This window comes from Malus domestica, chromosome 03 (genome assembly GCF_042453785.1).
Source record: "Malus domestica chromosome 03, GDT2T_hap1".
Classification (NCBI taxonomy): domain Eukaryota; kingdom Viridiplantae; phylum Streptophyta; class Magnoliopsida; order Rosales; family Rosaceae; genus Malus; species Malus domestica.
The window spans coordinates 21,150,294-21,165,669 of record NC_091663.1 but is presented as its reverse complement, the minus strand read 5'-3'; the positions used below and the strand labels follow the sequence as shown (position 1 = coordinate 21,165,669).

Genomic DNA, 15,376 nt, shown 5'->3' with positions numbered 1-15,376 from the left:
TGGAAAACTGGCTTTTTTTTCAAAGCACACGGAGCTACAGTGCTTCTTTAATGAAAAGACCCACTATTAGACTGCTTTTTTTTTCCAAAAGCACTTTTACAAAAAAGTTTATCAAACACTGTGCTGATTTATTTCACAGCCGCTTATTCTCACAGCACAGCCGCTTATTCTCACAACAGCTTTTTTTCAAAGCATAGCAATACCAAACTAGCCCTTAGAGTGGGGGCGGACCCAGCGATCTAAAAATCCAACACTTTAGTCACCGTCACCGCCATGATAGTGGCTCTTGAGTTTTTCTTCCATGCAGTTGTAAGTCAAACATCCTTTGCATATGCTCCATTGTTTTTGATCAAACAGCTAAAGTTAAAATACCCCTCACAAGCCCTACTTGTTGCAGAATTTTTTAAGCCGGGGAGCTGTAAGATGCCCTTCCCCTTTCACGTTAGAAAGAGAAGCATTGGAATTGAAATATACGCTGCCGATTCGCCATGCTTAATTCTACACTCCACATTCCCTCTCCATCCTTCCCAACTTGCCCTCTTAATTCTAAACTCACTAAATTTTCGCACCTTGCACTCCTCCGCCGGAAATCCATTATTTATACCAGAACTAGACTCCTCTGTACACCTTCCCAATCTTCTTCTTCAACGGCAATGGAAGCCCCTCCCCAAGGTTATAGAAGGAATGTTGCCATCTGCCTCGTCAATGATTCTAAGGTCACTCCCCATCTACCCTTATATTTTTCTACGTGTTTGTACATGCAACTTACTCAACTTGTTTGTATATGTTTGTTATCTCTACAGATTTTTGCTGCTTCGAGGTTAGATATTCCCAGTGCGTGGCAAATGCCTCAGGTAAACTTGATCACAGTTTTGGTTGAATGTTTAGGGTTTTGGTGATTTAATTGCTTTTAAATTTTACTTTTATGTGTTACTATATGATTCTAGGTGAACAATGCAATAAATCAGGAAGATCAATTCGTATGCATACAACAAACATATAAATTTTGTTTAATCCTTTATCTTTTCATGATCGATTCCTTAATTGGTTTTACTTGTATACATTTGTATAAGTTTTGCCGAGTTTCCATCAAATGTGCGCACACAATTACACACGCTGCACATGCACATATAATTTGAGCTATTTTGAGAATGTACTTGGAATTTTGAATTTAATTAGATATAATTAGTGCACCCTCTCTTGTATATATTTTCTACAGAGGAAGGACTTTTGAATGACAATAAGTGTTCGCCTGTTCCACATGGTTGTGCTGCTTACCTGATACAGAAAATTTTATACACATGCTGGAAAAGAATGATCTTTAATTTGGAAGAAGATCCAGAAACATCAAATTGACAATTTTTTACACATACGATATCTGTATCCCTTCTAAGGTATCTTTTATGCTATGTGGATAAGGGAATTTAGACTCAGTTGTTAAAAATTCACTACAAGAAGACTAGGAATGAGCTGCTCAAGCACTAAAAGCTACTACTATAACACTACAAACGCACTTCAAAGACAATAAACAAAGGACACGATATCATTTGAAGGTTCTCTCAAATGTATTGCGTCAAGTCATTTTCAAGTACTTCTGTCGATTTTTTTAGTGCATTCCTAACAAATGCAAGGTTAGAGGTGAAGAATCCAAAAGGGAGTGGTGGGGACTGGTAACCATTATAGGTCCAAACAAACATTGTTGAGTTCGGAATTTGTATTCGATATACAAACTAATACAAATATGCACTGCTATGAGACTGTTTTAGACATGAATGAATCTCATATGCAATTATTACAAACTAGAATGTAGGGTGATTAGTGTTTAAGTACAGTTACTAGCTGCAGTCGTTACATGATTCTAATATCTTAGACAACTTTATTTCCTTTATTGTGAGATCTTTTTATTTACCATTTACTGAAATAGTTTTATAAAAAATTGTTTTGGAAGGGGGGGTATTGATGAGGCTAAAGATTCAAGAAGTGCGGCCATCAGGGAAATAAGAGAAGAGACAGGTGTTAAATCAGCAGAAAGTCTTGCAGAGGCACGACACTTGCTTGCTTGTATTTCCCTTCATTGTTTCATTGTTTCAGGACATTTTTAAACTGCTTGAAGTAAATTTGTGAGTCTGCATTTCGCTGAAGAAAGAGTTGGGGAATGCAGAAGGATAAGCTGATAAATCTGTTTGTCTTTGCTGAAATTTAATTGATTATTTTCATTGGTTATCACTTATAAAGCACCAAATACTCTTCAATTATCTAGCCAAAACCACATTTGATTCTCATTATTTATGCTTGGCCTAAATCGTAATGAACTATATTATTATATAAATAACAAGGAGAATGGTTGTGTTATGTTGGCATTTAGTGGTTCCTTCCTTTCTCTCATCGCAAGTTTTCTGCTTTGGTTACTTGATTAGCAGGGAATCAGTTTAAGTACCAGAAAAAATAGTAATCAGTCTTTTTATATTATCTGTTATGAGCCGACATTCTTTTCTCACTTGCAGAGTACCTTATTGTTTTGTAGATTTTTTTTCCAGGCACCTTATTGGTTAACTTATGATTTCAGATTATAACCTAATAGGCGTCAGTGGGGATCAGATTGGAAGTGCCAAGCACAGAAATGGTTAGTGTCGGTATACAGTGCCTTGCATGTTGGGTAGGCTGCAACCTGTTTCGTCTATCATCTGAGTACAAAGTTCTATTCTAGATTATAACCTAATAGGCATCCCATCACCTTCATTTAACGATCATTACAAGTTTTATCATTTAAACATGCTATCAATATACATAAGTTTTGTATCGCTATGCTCATATTCACATTGACTTATTTACAGAATTGCATGTATGTTGAATTTCACAGGTTTCTTCTTAAGTTCACTGGGAAGGATGACTAAATCAATCTTTTAGGCGATGGAAGTGAAAAACCTGAGTTTGGGGAGTGGTCATGGATGTCAACAGAACAAGTAGTTGATCTTGTACGTTAACCTTGCCATACACATTTGTTTGAATTGCTTTTTACATAGTCATAGTATTTAACATGTATTCTTTCTTCTAAATCGTGCAGGCTGTGGATTTTAAGAAGCCTGTTTATAAGGAAGTTCTTGCAGCGTTCACACCTCATCTTCCATAGCCTTCGGTTCACCGCTGCATCAAGGCTTATTACTAGTGATGATGAATGCTTCATTGGGTGTTGATGGAATAGTGACAAGCGCTTGTAATAGAATGATTTGAGTACTGTTTTTCCTCAAGTATTTATTGTTGATCGTTTAATGTTACTGTATGGGCAGGAAAAGAAGAAAAATCGTATTAGTTGCTGCTCGGCATCCCATCTAATAAGAATTAAGTAACATTTTTTAATTTAATTTTACATAGACCTGAAACCAGGAGTTATAGAATGCGTTCTTGAAACTTCATTTTTATCTCATGCTCACAAGATTAGAATGAGGATATCCGAGGTGAATTAGAAATAGCCGAAATTGATGATAAGATGAGAGAGAATCAATTAAGGTGATTTAGACATGTGAAACAAAGACTTGCAGATGCTTCGATTAGAAGATACGATTACAAAACAGAGGCTCAAGGCCAAAATGGGTGTGGAAGACCTAGGAAAACTTTTAAAGAGACTCTAAGAACATACTTGGACTACTTGAATCTAACATAAGAAATAGCACAAAACCGAGTGCAATAGCGTTATAGGATTCATATAGTCGGCCCCACTTAATGGGATAAGGCCATTGTCATTGTTGTTTGTTTATACTAGCAAAATGCGTAGAGGAAGTACCACCACTTCTTGCCTTGATAAAAGTGAGCTTATTTTTCTTATTCAAGCGATATTGTTATTAATTTAATCTAAATTAAGGGAATGAGGATTTGAATTTGCGTGTAAAAGTAGAGCACACTTCTTGGCATCCCATGTAACAAGCAAATTATAAATTTGTAAGTAGTAATCCATACACCGTAGCACCATTCAAATACAGTAAAATCAGTTGCAATAAAAATACTTCACAGACTCCTCATAGCATCCGACTACCTCCGAACGACGCCTTGAAAATGTGCCCTCCTCACCTGTCTACTCAAAATTCTACTGCCAACAGATTCGACAAAGCCATTTGTTAGCCCCATTTCAAGCACAAGAAGCAATATAGACTCGTTGTTCATGCCATCCTACCGATTCACCTTCTGAAGTATATGTTGTACATGTTTTGTAACGATATCTGCAACAATCTCAGGAGAAAACCTTTTGATCATGTCTTCTCTTGCTTTTTTCCCTTTTACCTTGGCTTCCTCGACATTATTCACCACGCGCCTCATTAGAACACGAAGCTTGCTAACCGAAGGTTCTGCCCAGAGATGTCCTCTGAAAGGCCCTTCCATTACTTCACTCATCCTGTCCACCGGCAATGGATAACTATTCTCTGCAGTCAGATATTCCGTAGGCCCAGACCAATTTGTGGCAATCACGGGCAACGACATTGCCATCGCTTCAACGAGGGGCCTTCCCCACCCTTCCCCCCTTGATGGAAGAACAAATGCATCAGCTGCCTTGTACACTCGCGGCAAATCAGTTTGAGCTATGTGAGTGTCCATCACATAAACTGGAGCCCAACCGGTCACTGGCATTTCGATTCCAGATTTCTCCGCAAACTCCACTATCTTATTCCCAAAATCTCTATCAGAGTGATAAGGATTTGTCAAAAGATACAAAGCAACGCCATCTGCTTCACTGAACTCTTCCAAATATGATTTCAACAACACATCCCATCCTTTCCTGTACTCCCACTTAAACACACTCATAAACACAAATTTCTTCTTCGTTTCCAAGTCCTGCGTTGCCTTACCCATAATCAACTTCCCTACAGACGCAAGATTCAACTGCTCATACGCAAGCGGATCAAAGAACTTAACATCAATAGGCTGCACAATTTTCACAACCTTAGAAGGATCAACCCCGCTTTGTACAAAACTCGACACATGAAACTGCGTAGGAACCCAAACATAATCCATCCGATTACAGCGCTTCACATGCTCCGCGTTCACTCTATCGGTTTCAAACATGGTCCGTCCAATGACGGACTTGAACTTTTGGTAAGCAGCTGGTGGGCAAGGCAGTGTTTCGAACAAAGGCGGGTTCCAAGCACCGGGCTCACTGTGACAAATAACCACGGTGTCCTTCATACTACATTGTGTGTTGTAAAGCCCAATTGCTAATTTCCTGACATATTCAGGCAAACCCTCCCAGAATTCCAAGGATTCCTGATCACCGTGTTGCTCGATAGCCATTTGAAAATTCGGGTTTTTCGAGTGTTGGTAAAGGGATAAAATGTAAGACCAAGCTTCTGAACTGTACCCACCACCTGAAAGGAAAGGAGCCATCCATAGAACACAGTTGGGGGGCTTGGGAGTAGAATTTATCGACTGGGTTTGTTGGAGTTTTTTAATTGGATGAAGAAAGCCGAACAGGTTTTGGACAATGGTGGTGGGGTGTGATGAGAATGTGTGCTTTAGGAGTTGGGTTTTGAGGAAGTTTGTTTTGGGGAAATTGAAGGAGATTGTAAGGACGAGAATTAGGATGGATGATAAGTAGAATGCATAGGGTTTCAATTTCAGGGTTCGATTGGCTTGTGGTCGGTTAATGGGTTGTTGGTTTTCGCGCAAATTCATGACGCGGCGGGGGAGAGAGGAGGAACTTGGTGGCCGACTCCGAGAGCCTGTTTATAATCGAAATGGTTTATATATAAATCAAATGTGAAGATCTATCACTATAAAAAAAATGAGAAAATTGTAGTAATAGTTCTTCAATTTTAATCCAATTGAAATAATGATTTCTCAACTTTAATCTAATTAGAGCAATGATCTCTTAACTAAAAATCAATGATCATTAGTCCCTCAACCCATCAAAACGTGCAGCCATGATCTTTTTTGTCACATCTGTTAAAACTTTTGTCAAAATGAGTCACATACATTGAGACTGAATTAAGGGGCAAATATGGGAAACTAAATGAGAAATTATAGAAATAGTCCCTCAATTTTAACCAAATTAGAGATATGGTCTCTTAACTTTAACTCAATTGAAGCAATGGTCTTCCAACTTTAGCCTGATTGTAGCAATGATTCTTCTAACATTAATCGTTCTGACGAAGTTGACAAAACTGACCATAACTACACGTTTTGTGGAGTTAACGGACAAATGGTCATGGATTTTTAGTTGAGGTACCATTGCTCCAATAGGGTTAAAGTTGAGGGACCATTGTCACAATTTCCTCAAAAAAAAAATAAATTAAAATTAAAATCGTTTAGCCAATTAATTGTAGTAAAAATATAAACGATTTATAATGGTTTTGCCGAATAATGTTGCCGATGATCTTTAGAGAGTGATATATAATATTAACAATACCGATCATAAGCTCGAAGTGACACACTCCAACCCAAATAACACAAGTTACGAGGTCGTGATGTGCTGGCCAACACTAAATTGACTATATGACCCCATCCGAAGCTGATGTCACAAGCCAACTCAATGACGAAACCATCACAAGATAATTATGATGTGTAAGAATTTGAACCCAAAGAAGTTCATTAAATAATAAAATCTAAACCTACTACAAAAATAGTTATCATCCTCCCCACTTGGGGACACAAATTATCTTGGGTTTAACCCTGTTATTAATCACATCACACCAAAACAACTAGAAGTTTCACACAACAATAAATACAATAGAGTGCAGTGCTATGCATATTCAAAAGTACAATCATGCAACAAATATTACAATTAAGATAAAACTGCAGTAAAGGAGTCATCACCCAAAATCCAAAGGATGAAAGCCTCACTGCCAAGCCCACTCATCCCCACTGGTATTCTCCTTAATCTTGTTATGTCATGAAGGGGTCGATAAAATAAAACGTGAGTGAATCAGTTTTATCATAGTTATAAAATCATCATTAAACATAAGACCCCTATTTTGAAAACATATATATATTGAAAACTATATAATATAATACTACAATAATAGTAAAATCTCATTCATTAATATCAATGAAAAATCATCAAGTCTAAGTTCAGAAATCATACCTTTCATCAATCAAACATGCTAGCGTCCACTAACATAAGTATACCAGAACATATATATATATATATATATATATATATATATATATATATATATATATTACAGACTAAATAGTAATTATGATGGTGGGATACACACACACACACACACACACACACACATATATATATATATATATATTGTGGATGCAAATTTCTTCCTCCTTGATCTTGGACAATTTTGCACCTACAAAACAATTAACACCTTAGGTTAAGGCCAAGAGCCTCACGCGCCCACAATGAATGGGGGGGGCTTTGGCCGAAGAACCTCCGATGCCAAAGTTAGAATTTAGAGAGAAAGAGTGTTTAGAGAATTTTGGGATTTTTGCCAAAGTGTTGGAATTAGCTTTTTGGTGAGAATGGGAGTATCTTTATAGGGATAGGAGGTGGCTAGGGTTTTTAGGTTTAATTTAGGTTTAATTAGCCAATTTATTATGATAAATTTGCTAATTAAACATAAAGGGAATAAATGGATGGTTATAGAATCAATTAGCTAGCTTAATTGGGGTAGTAAAGTGGGAAAAGATAGGGAAGGTAGAAAGCTTAAGGGGATGGCCGGCCATGTGATGTTTTAGGGTTGAATTGGTTGTATTTTGTGGTTATTTGGATATAATGGATGGTTTAATTGAGAATTAATGGGTTAATTAGGCAATAAACCCATTAATTAGCCAATTAACATAATTTAAAAGGAATGTGTTTGGGAATTACCTTGTAGAAAGGATTTGATGAGATGGACTTTGAATTGTTACCTATTTTGGGCACTTCTGTCTTGGTTGAAAGAGGGTTGCCCGCTGCTTGCGCGTAGGAACCTCGTTGTACTGCAAGGGTATTTTTTTCCTTTTTGTCCAAAAAACCCACATGTCGCCTTGTGAATATTTTTGGCTCCACAAAGGCCCCCACACCTGTTGGGCTGCTCGCAAAAAAGGGCGGCAGGTGTAGAGATTTTCTTGCTTTAGGAAACTTAGGACTGCTTCCTATTTTGATGTAGATTCTCTATTTAATAGGAAATTAGATCCTTCTAGGAAAGGGAAATAAATTTCTCTCAAAGCCTATTTAAGTCCACCTTAAGTGGGTTATTAAATCAACTTTGGAGAGCGATTTATTCTACCCTACAAGAGAGAGATAGCTTAGAGGATATTTGTTCCCCCTCCTCTAGCAATCTTCTACATCTTGCCCGTGCAAAGGACCGTCTTTCGTTGCTTTCTTCGTCTTTTTCGTGCCGCACCAATGTAAGAAAAATTTAATTTTTCTTGCCTTATTCTTGGATAGTGCTATTGCGGGGTAGCCGTCGGGGTGGTGCGGCACGTCGGCTGGCAGGGGCCAGGAGCTGGCTCGGCATGAGCTGAGGAGATGTCGTGGCAGGGACCACTGCTTGGGCAGCTTGACTTGGCTTGAGCCAAGGGCAGCTTGTGCAGCTGGGGTCGAGGATTGTGGCACTAGGGCACAGTGTTAGGCGAGCCGCATAACTCATGTCCTTTGGGCTCTTGGACCTGACTCGGGCCAGGCTGGCGATTGAGAGAAATAAGGAGATTGCGGGTCTCATGGGCTGTTGGAATGTTAGGCATGCAGGCCTTCTGCCTGCTGGAATGCTGGGTTGAGCTCCCCTACTGAGTACCATGAATGTCGTTGGCTGCTTAGACTTCTTTGCTGAAAGAAAGGTGGGCTGTTCCAGAAAGATGAGGTAAAGAGGATCAAGGCGGATGCATTGGCTCGTCTGATCGCTGTCGTGGAGCTTACTATGAATGAAGATGGAAAGAAGAGATCTTCCCCGCCTGCTCATGAGATGCCTAGTTAAGAAAAAACTGAAGACTTATTCTGTTGCTCATGAGGGTCCGCTTGCTACCGAGAGGTATGTGATTAACATGACTTCTTCTAATGGGAAGAAAAATAAGGCTGCTAGATCTGAGCATGTGGCGTCTTCCATGTTGAGAATGGCTAGTACAATTGTGGATAAGATTGCTCAGCGTAAAGGTTTTATCATGCCCCCAGTGCCGAAGTCTGTACCAGGACGTTCTTTGGGAGCCAAGTCCGGTTCATCTTTGTAGAGACTTGCTATTATGAAGAGTGGTAAGGTGGACTCTGCTGCTAAAGTGGTGCCAAAGCCTGCTCCCTTTGCTGCTGAGATTGATTCGCCTCAGATTCAAGATCTTAAGCTTGCAATTTCTGAGCTTCGTTTCGCTGCTTATGCTAAGAAGGGAGTGGATGAGCTGCAGCGTGTCTGTGTTAGTCTGCTTAAGAAGAATGAGCAGCTGAAGGGTGAGAATGATGGGCTTGAGGTTTTAAGACCTTCTTTATTTCTCCGAAAGACTTGCTTGCTTTTACTTTTAAGGCTTCCATTGGTGAAGTAGTTGGAGAAGTTAATGCCCAGACTGGGGCAGCCGGGGGTGAAGCGCCGGATGATGCCGTTGCTAAGAGTGTTACGGCTGTTGAAGGTGTGGCGACCGAGTAGTCGTGGGATGTCCAAGCTGCTGTAGTGTAGTATTTTAGGTAGCCTTTAGGATTTTCTTTGTTTTTCCTTGTAGCTCTTGTTTTGCTTGAACTCCTTCGGCCTTTGCTAGTTGTTTATAAACATGTTTTCCTTCGTTTTTCTTCATCTTCACTTCTTTTGTTCATGCCCTAACCTTTAGACTTGATAGACCAGTGGCAGGCATGCTACTTTTTTATAAGCAAACAAGCTCGCGTAGCCTATGCAGCCGTAGGTGTTGGTGTAGAACTTTGCAAAGTTGTTAGCCATAGGGTTGGCAGCCGGATGCCTTACTTACAGAAGAAGACAAGTCCGCGTAACCACTAGGCTGTTAACCTTGACTTTCTTCAATTCCGCAGGTTGCGTAGCAAGTATCATAACACTTTAGGACTTGGTGTAGGTTGTTTCGCGCTTGGCAGAGGTGAAGCTTATCGACTACGTAGCATGTCGGCAGTGGATAAAACTTCGTATATGCGCGCTAGCTTGTTTAACCTTTCACAAGAATGTGCGGTTGTATAAGTCTAGCGCGGCTTTACTGCTCGAAGGGCAAGCCGTAGGCAGTCTTCCGGAATCCGTAGGCTACCTTAGTGCACTCGGTAGCAGCTTTAGGATTCCAGGGCAGCCGTTCATCGGATGTACTGCGTAATGTGCCCTCTCCGTCTCTAGGGCCCGGTTCCCCACGGATTAGGCTAAGAGACCCAAAATCCTTCAGTTAGCTAAGCCTTGAAAAAGACCATTGCGGCTACTTCTAGGAATCCCGGCGCAAGCCATCGTGCATCTAGTTATACTAGGGCAGCTAGGCTCATCCACGTCTGGATATTCGGAGTGTAAAGTTTATCCTCCCGTCTTGGAGAGCTGACCCATATGGGTGTCGGGGAATTGGTTTACCCTCTCGCACTGGAGAGCAATTAGTTTACCCTCTCGCACTGGAGAGCATGGTTAGTCTCTCGGGGGGCGCAATTCTTGCGATGGGTCCCTAAGAATGGCACAGTCTTCTTTTGAAGTGCTGGAGTGATCACTTGTTGTAAGCATGCAGCCGAGCCAAGTTGTGATTACTTCTGAATTCCTCATTGAAAAACGAGTGAAACGAACGAGAACTTAGCTGTAAGGTAGGAACTGCATAACAACTGGATAGTCCTCGACTTGTGAGGTGGTGCCCGTCGAGCTTCTTAAGTCTTCGGGCTTTGATGTAGTCGGAGGTCACACATGGTACTTCTTTAGATTGTAGGCGCTCCACTACTTTTCGATCTTTTTATCGTTTCATGGTAGCGGGGGTATAATTACTCTTACCGCCTATTCTGCTGAGCTTGTACGGACCTTCCCAGATGAGATCCATCTTTTTGGATGTTTCGGCCTGCCTATTGCCTTGAGGATATCTCGGCATGGACATATGCTGCTTGATGCCATATTTTTTGAAGAACTTCGCCAAATCTTTGCCCACGAATTGCAGGCCGTTGTTGGTGACGATGGATTAAGGGATGCCAAATCGGTAAATGATGTTCCTCCATATGAAGCGCTCTATGTCCGTCTGAATCGTGGTCGTCATGGGCTCTGCTTCCACCTATTTGGTGAAGTAGTCGGTTGCCACGAACCACGGCTGCTCGCAAGCCTTTGTAGTTGGATGCGTCGTTGACATGCGAATGCCAGAAATCTCCATTAAGGGAATATGTGCAGCTAAAGTGTGCTCGATTGCCTTCGGGGCATCGTTGGGCCGAGTTGTTGCGTTCGTCAGAAAACTTTGCATCTGCCAGGGTCTACGCCTTTATCGTCGCCGGTTTGGATTCGATGGAATAGTGCGTCATGATGATGACTGCAGGTAACTGTAGAATACAGGTAGTCGGGCCCCCAGCTCTTCTCGCATGATGGTAGAGCTTATTGCTACTTTAGATACCGTCAAACATGCGAATAAGTCCTCCGCTGCTTCTAGGGAGGTGATGTCGGGTACTTCTTCAAGTCCTTGAATGTGCATTGGCGAGCCTTATCCCAAAGTGCATGCTTCTCTGCTAAAGCAAAAGAGTCTGCCAGAGTTAGATCTTCTTTCATGATCAATTTTCTGAATAGCGGGTGGTCTGCTGGAAGTCCTTTTTGGAAGGCTGCTCTAGCTATCGAGTCGTTGCATCCGACTATTTTTGCCTTCTCTACTTTGAACCTCCTCACATAGTCGTGAAGCGACTCCTTTGGGTTCTTCTTGACGTCGAACAAATGGTCAGACTTCTTTTTGATCGAGCAATAGGATGAATATTCTTTGGTGAAAACCAAAGAAAGTTCGTAGAAATTCCGGATGGATTGTGGCGGCAGGGTGTAGAACCAATCTTGCGCCTCGCCTTGTAGAGTGGTGGCGAATATATTGCACATGAGATCATCGTTGTTTCGATAAAGGATCATTGCACTTTGGTAACGTTTTAAGTGTCTCTCCGGGTCTTCATCCCCTTTGAAAGATGTGAAATGTGGCATGCTGAACTCGCGTGGAGGCTCTGCCTGCTCAATCTCCTCCGTGAAGGGTGACCTGCTTATGTTGGTTATGTTCCGTCGTAGTGCCTCGTCGGTGACCTCGTTGCGTTGAAAATCATGCAATCGCTTGGTCAAGAGTCTCTCTACTTCTTCCTAAATTTTCCTTTGTTGGGGTAGCGGAGCTCTCGGCTGCCCCCAGTCATGACTTGCTGGTCTAGGCTGCTCTTCCATGTGTTTGGCTCGTCTATGTTACGGATGCAGTGCATGTGATGCGTTCCTAGTAGGCGAGCGAGTTCTTCGCATGCTGCTGGTTGAACTTGAGCTGGATTGAGTGACTGCTTCTCTCCGTCCGTCGTGCTGCCTACTCTGATGTGAGGTGGAGGACCCTCCTTGTGGGCTTAGCTGCGAATAGACACTTTGCCCGGAAGGTTGTTCATGTTGACTATCGGAGTATAACCCCAACCGTGAATGTATGCTCCTCCGTGGGCCTAGTCGAGAGTGCATGCTTCTTCGCGCTCTAAGACGGGAATTTACACTGCCCAAACGTTCGGCTCGTGGCTGCTTGCCGGGACGCTGCTGGAAATGTCCGTCTGCCCTTGTCCTACTTCGGGATACCTCGTCCGGGGCACGTTGGATCCCAATGTGTTGCAAAAGTTGATTCACCAAGGTTGTCTGTTGTGCAAGGGCGCTCGTCAACTCTATGACTTGTCGAGACAAGTGTTGTTTGCCATTTGGATTGGAAGAGCTTGGAAAGAATGCGCTTCATTGGGCAGTGAAAGGGTGGTAGACTTCGGGCGCGAGATTTGAGTTGGGAAATGTCAAACCCGTGAAAAAATATGGTGATAATGCCCCCGGTTCGATGGTAGGTCCGGATGGTTGAGATAGTCTTGGGCCGACTTGGGCTGCTTGGAAAGCCACTGGAGCAGGATAGGCAGTGAGAGTGGGTTGCTCGTTGGGAGCAGGCTGGGTCATGAAAGCAGGCTGCTTGGCAAGAGCAGGCTGGGCCACGGGAATGGGCTGCTCGACGGAAGTAGGTTGGGCCACGGGAGTCGGCTGCTTGACGGAAGCAGGCTGGACCACGAGAGTGGGCTGCTCGTCGGGAGCAGATTGGGTCACGAGAACAGGCTGATTGGCAGAAGCAGGTTAGGCCACGGGAGTGGGCTACTTGATGGAAGCAGGCTGGACCACGGGAGTGGGCTGCTCGTCGGGAGCAGGTTGGGTCACGAGAACAGGCTGCTTGGCAGGAGCAAGCTGGGCCACGGGAGTGGGCTGCTTGATGGAAGCAGGCTGGACCACGGGAGTGGGCTGCTCGTCGGGAGCAGGCTGGGTCACGAGAGCAAGCTGCTTGGCAGGAGCAGGCTGGGCCGCGAGAGCAAGTTGCTTGGCGGGAGCAGGCTGGGCCACGGGATTGGGCTGCTCGACGGAAGCAGGCTGGACCACGAGAGTAGGCTGCTCGTCGGGAGCAGGCTGGACCACGGGAATGGGCTGCTCGTCGGGAGCAGGCTAGGTCACGAGAGCAGGTTGGGCCACGGGAGTGGGCTGCTCAACGAAAGCAGGCTACTCAATGCGCGGTGCATGTGAATGCGAGGCTTGGGCTTGGGTCCACATAAACTTGGATGGCACGGCTTGGGTCGTGGTCTTGGTACCGTGAGCCTTGGATGGCACGGCTCGGGCAGTGGTGAAAGCTCCATGGACCTCGCCACGAATGGCTACCGAAGTAGCCACCGCGGTGGTTCCCATGGTAGCCGTGGTGAAGGCACCATGGACCTCGCCGTGGGTGGCTACCGAGGTAGCCACCGCGGTGGTTCCCATGGTGGAAACTCGTGGTGGTGATGCCGCTCCCCTTATTGTCGCATTTTGCCTCATGGATCTCCGCAATCCCATTTCTTGTATATTAGAATTTTCATTTGTGGAATTTTCTAAATTTCTAGCCATTATATTTTGCTTATACGTTTTATTAAAGAACCTTTGCAAGTAAACAATTCTAATAATAAGAACGTATGAAAAATATTCAAATGGACTAAAAAATAAAGAAAAAACCTTTTTGTGCGAGAGTCTACGAGTATGGATTTCAACTCTCAATGAAAGCACCAATTTGTGGATGCAAATTTCTTCCTCCTTGATCTTGGACAATTTTGCACCTACAAAACAATTAACACCTTAGGTTAAGGCCAAGAGCCTCACGCGCCCACGATGAATGGGGGGGGCTTTGGCCGAAGAACCTCCGATGCCAAAGTTAGAATTTAGAGAGAAAGAGTGTTTAGAGAATTTTGGGATTTTTGCCAAAGTGTTGGAATTAGCTTTTTGGTGAGAATGGGAGTATCTTTATAGGGATAGGAGGTGGCTAGGGTTTTTAGGTTTAATTTAGGTTTAATTAGCCAATTTATTATGATAAATTTGCTAATTAAACATAAAGGGAATAAATGGATGGTTATAGAATCAATTAGCTAGCTTAATTGGGGTAGTAAAGTGGGAAAAGATAGGGAAGGTAGAAAGCTTAAGGGGATGGCCGGCCATGTGATGTTTTAGGGTTGAATTGGTTGTATTTTGTGGTTATTTGGATATAATGGATGGTTTAATTGAGAATTAATGGGTTAATTAGGCAATAAACCCATTAATTAGCCAATTAACATAATTTAAAAGGAATGTGTTTGGGAATTACCTTGTAGAAAGGATTTGATGAGATGAACTTTGAATTGTTACCTATTTTGGGCACTTCTGTCTTGGTTGAAAGAGGGTTGCCCGCTGCTTGCGCGTAGGAACCTCGTTGTACTGCAAGGGTATTTTTTTCCTTTTTGTCCAAAAAACCCACGTGTCGCCTTGTGAATATTTTTGGCTCCACATATATATATATTACAGACTAAATAGTAATTACGATGGTGGGATACACACACACACACACACACACACTAGCATCGACTAGTTAATCTCAATACCAGTAATACTCATCAACCTTAGCGTCCAATAGGACAATATAACCTACAAACAATCTATGGCCAAAAATAACTATACAACTCATCACATGATGACCATGTGGTGAAAATAGATCACGAATGATCTAGAGATATTATTGATATCATCGCAAGTCTCATCTGAGACTAACACAACAATATACATCCACATATTAAGCATTTATGAAAATACGTAAATAGATGTATGTATACGTAAAAACATTTGGTTTTTCAAAGGGGTCCACTCACAAGTAAGCAGAGCGTCTCTCGCATTTAGGCTCATTGCCTATATCCTTTTGATCCTCAATCAACATGTGAATATCAATATAAGCTAAAATAAGCTTAAATCATCATTTTAATGGAACAAAGTCCAATTCAACCATTTAAGCTTTGAACTTGCACAAA

The 15,376-nt window shown here is 42.3% G+C and overlaps 1 protein-coding gene and 1 non-coding gene across 2 annotated transcripts; one reads left to right on the top strand and one right to left on the bottom strand.

Annotated features, from left to right (window-relative positions):
- The first annotated feature begins 432 nt into the window (after positions 1–432).
- Positions 433–3,408, top strand: LOC103419616 (uncharacterized). Its single transcript, XR_001789699.3, has 7 exons — positions 433–716; positions 804–854; positions 1,220–1,394; positions 1,949–2,042; positions 2,567–2,623; positions 2,861–2,975; positions 3,065–3,408. It is a non-coding gene; the product is annotated as an uncharacterized protein (transcript).
- Positions 3,409–3,908: 500 nt separating this feature from the next.
- LOC103418016 (uncharacterized) lies at positions 3,909–5,714 on the bottom strand. Its single transcript, XM_008356176.4, has one exon. It carries the CDS (start codon positions 5,659–5,661, stop codon positions 4,165–4,167), a length of 1,497 nt encoding a protein of 498 aa, XP_008354398.3. The 5' UTR covers positions 5,662–5,714; the 3' UTR covers positions 3,909–4,164.
- Between the last annotated feature and the right edge of the window lie 9,662 nt (positions 5,715–15,376).

Excerpts from the sequence above, each read along its gene's own strand:
- LOC103418016 (XM_008356176.4), bottom strand. The coding sequence starts at position 5,661 with ATGAATTTGCGCGAAAACCAACAACCCATTAACCGACCACAAGCCAAT.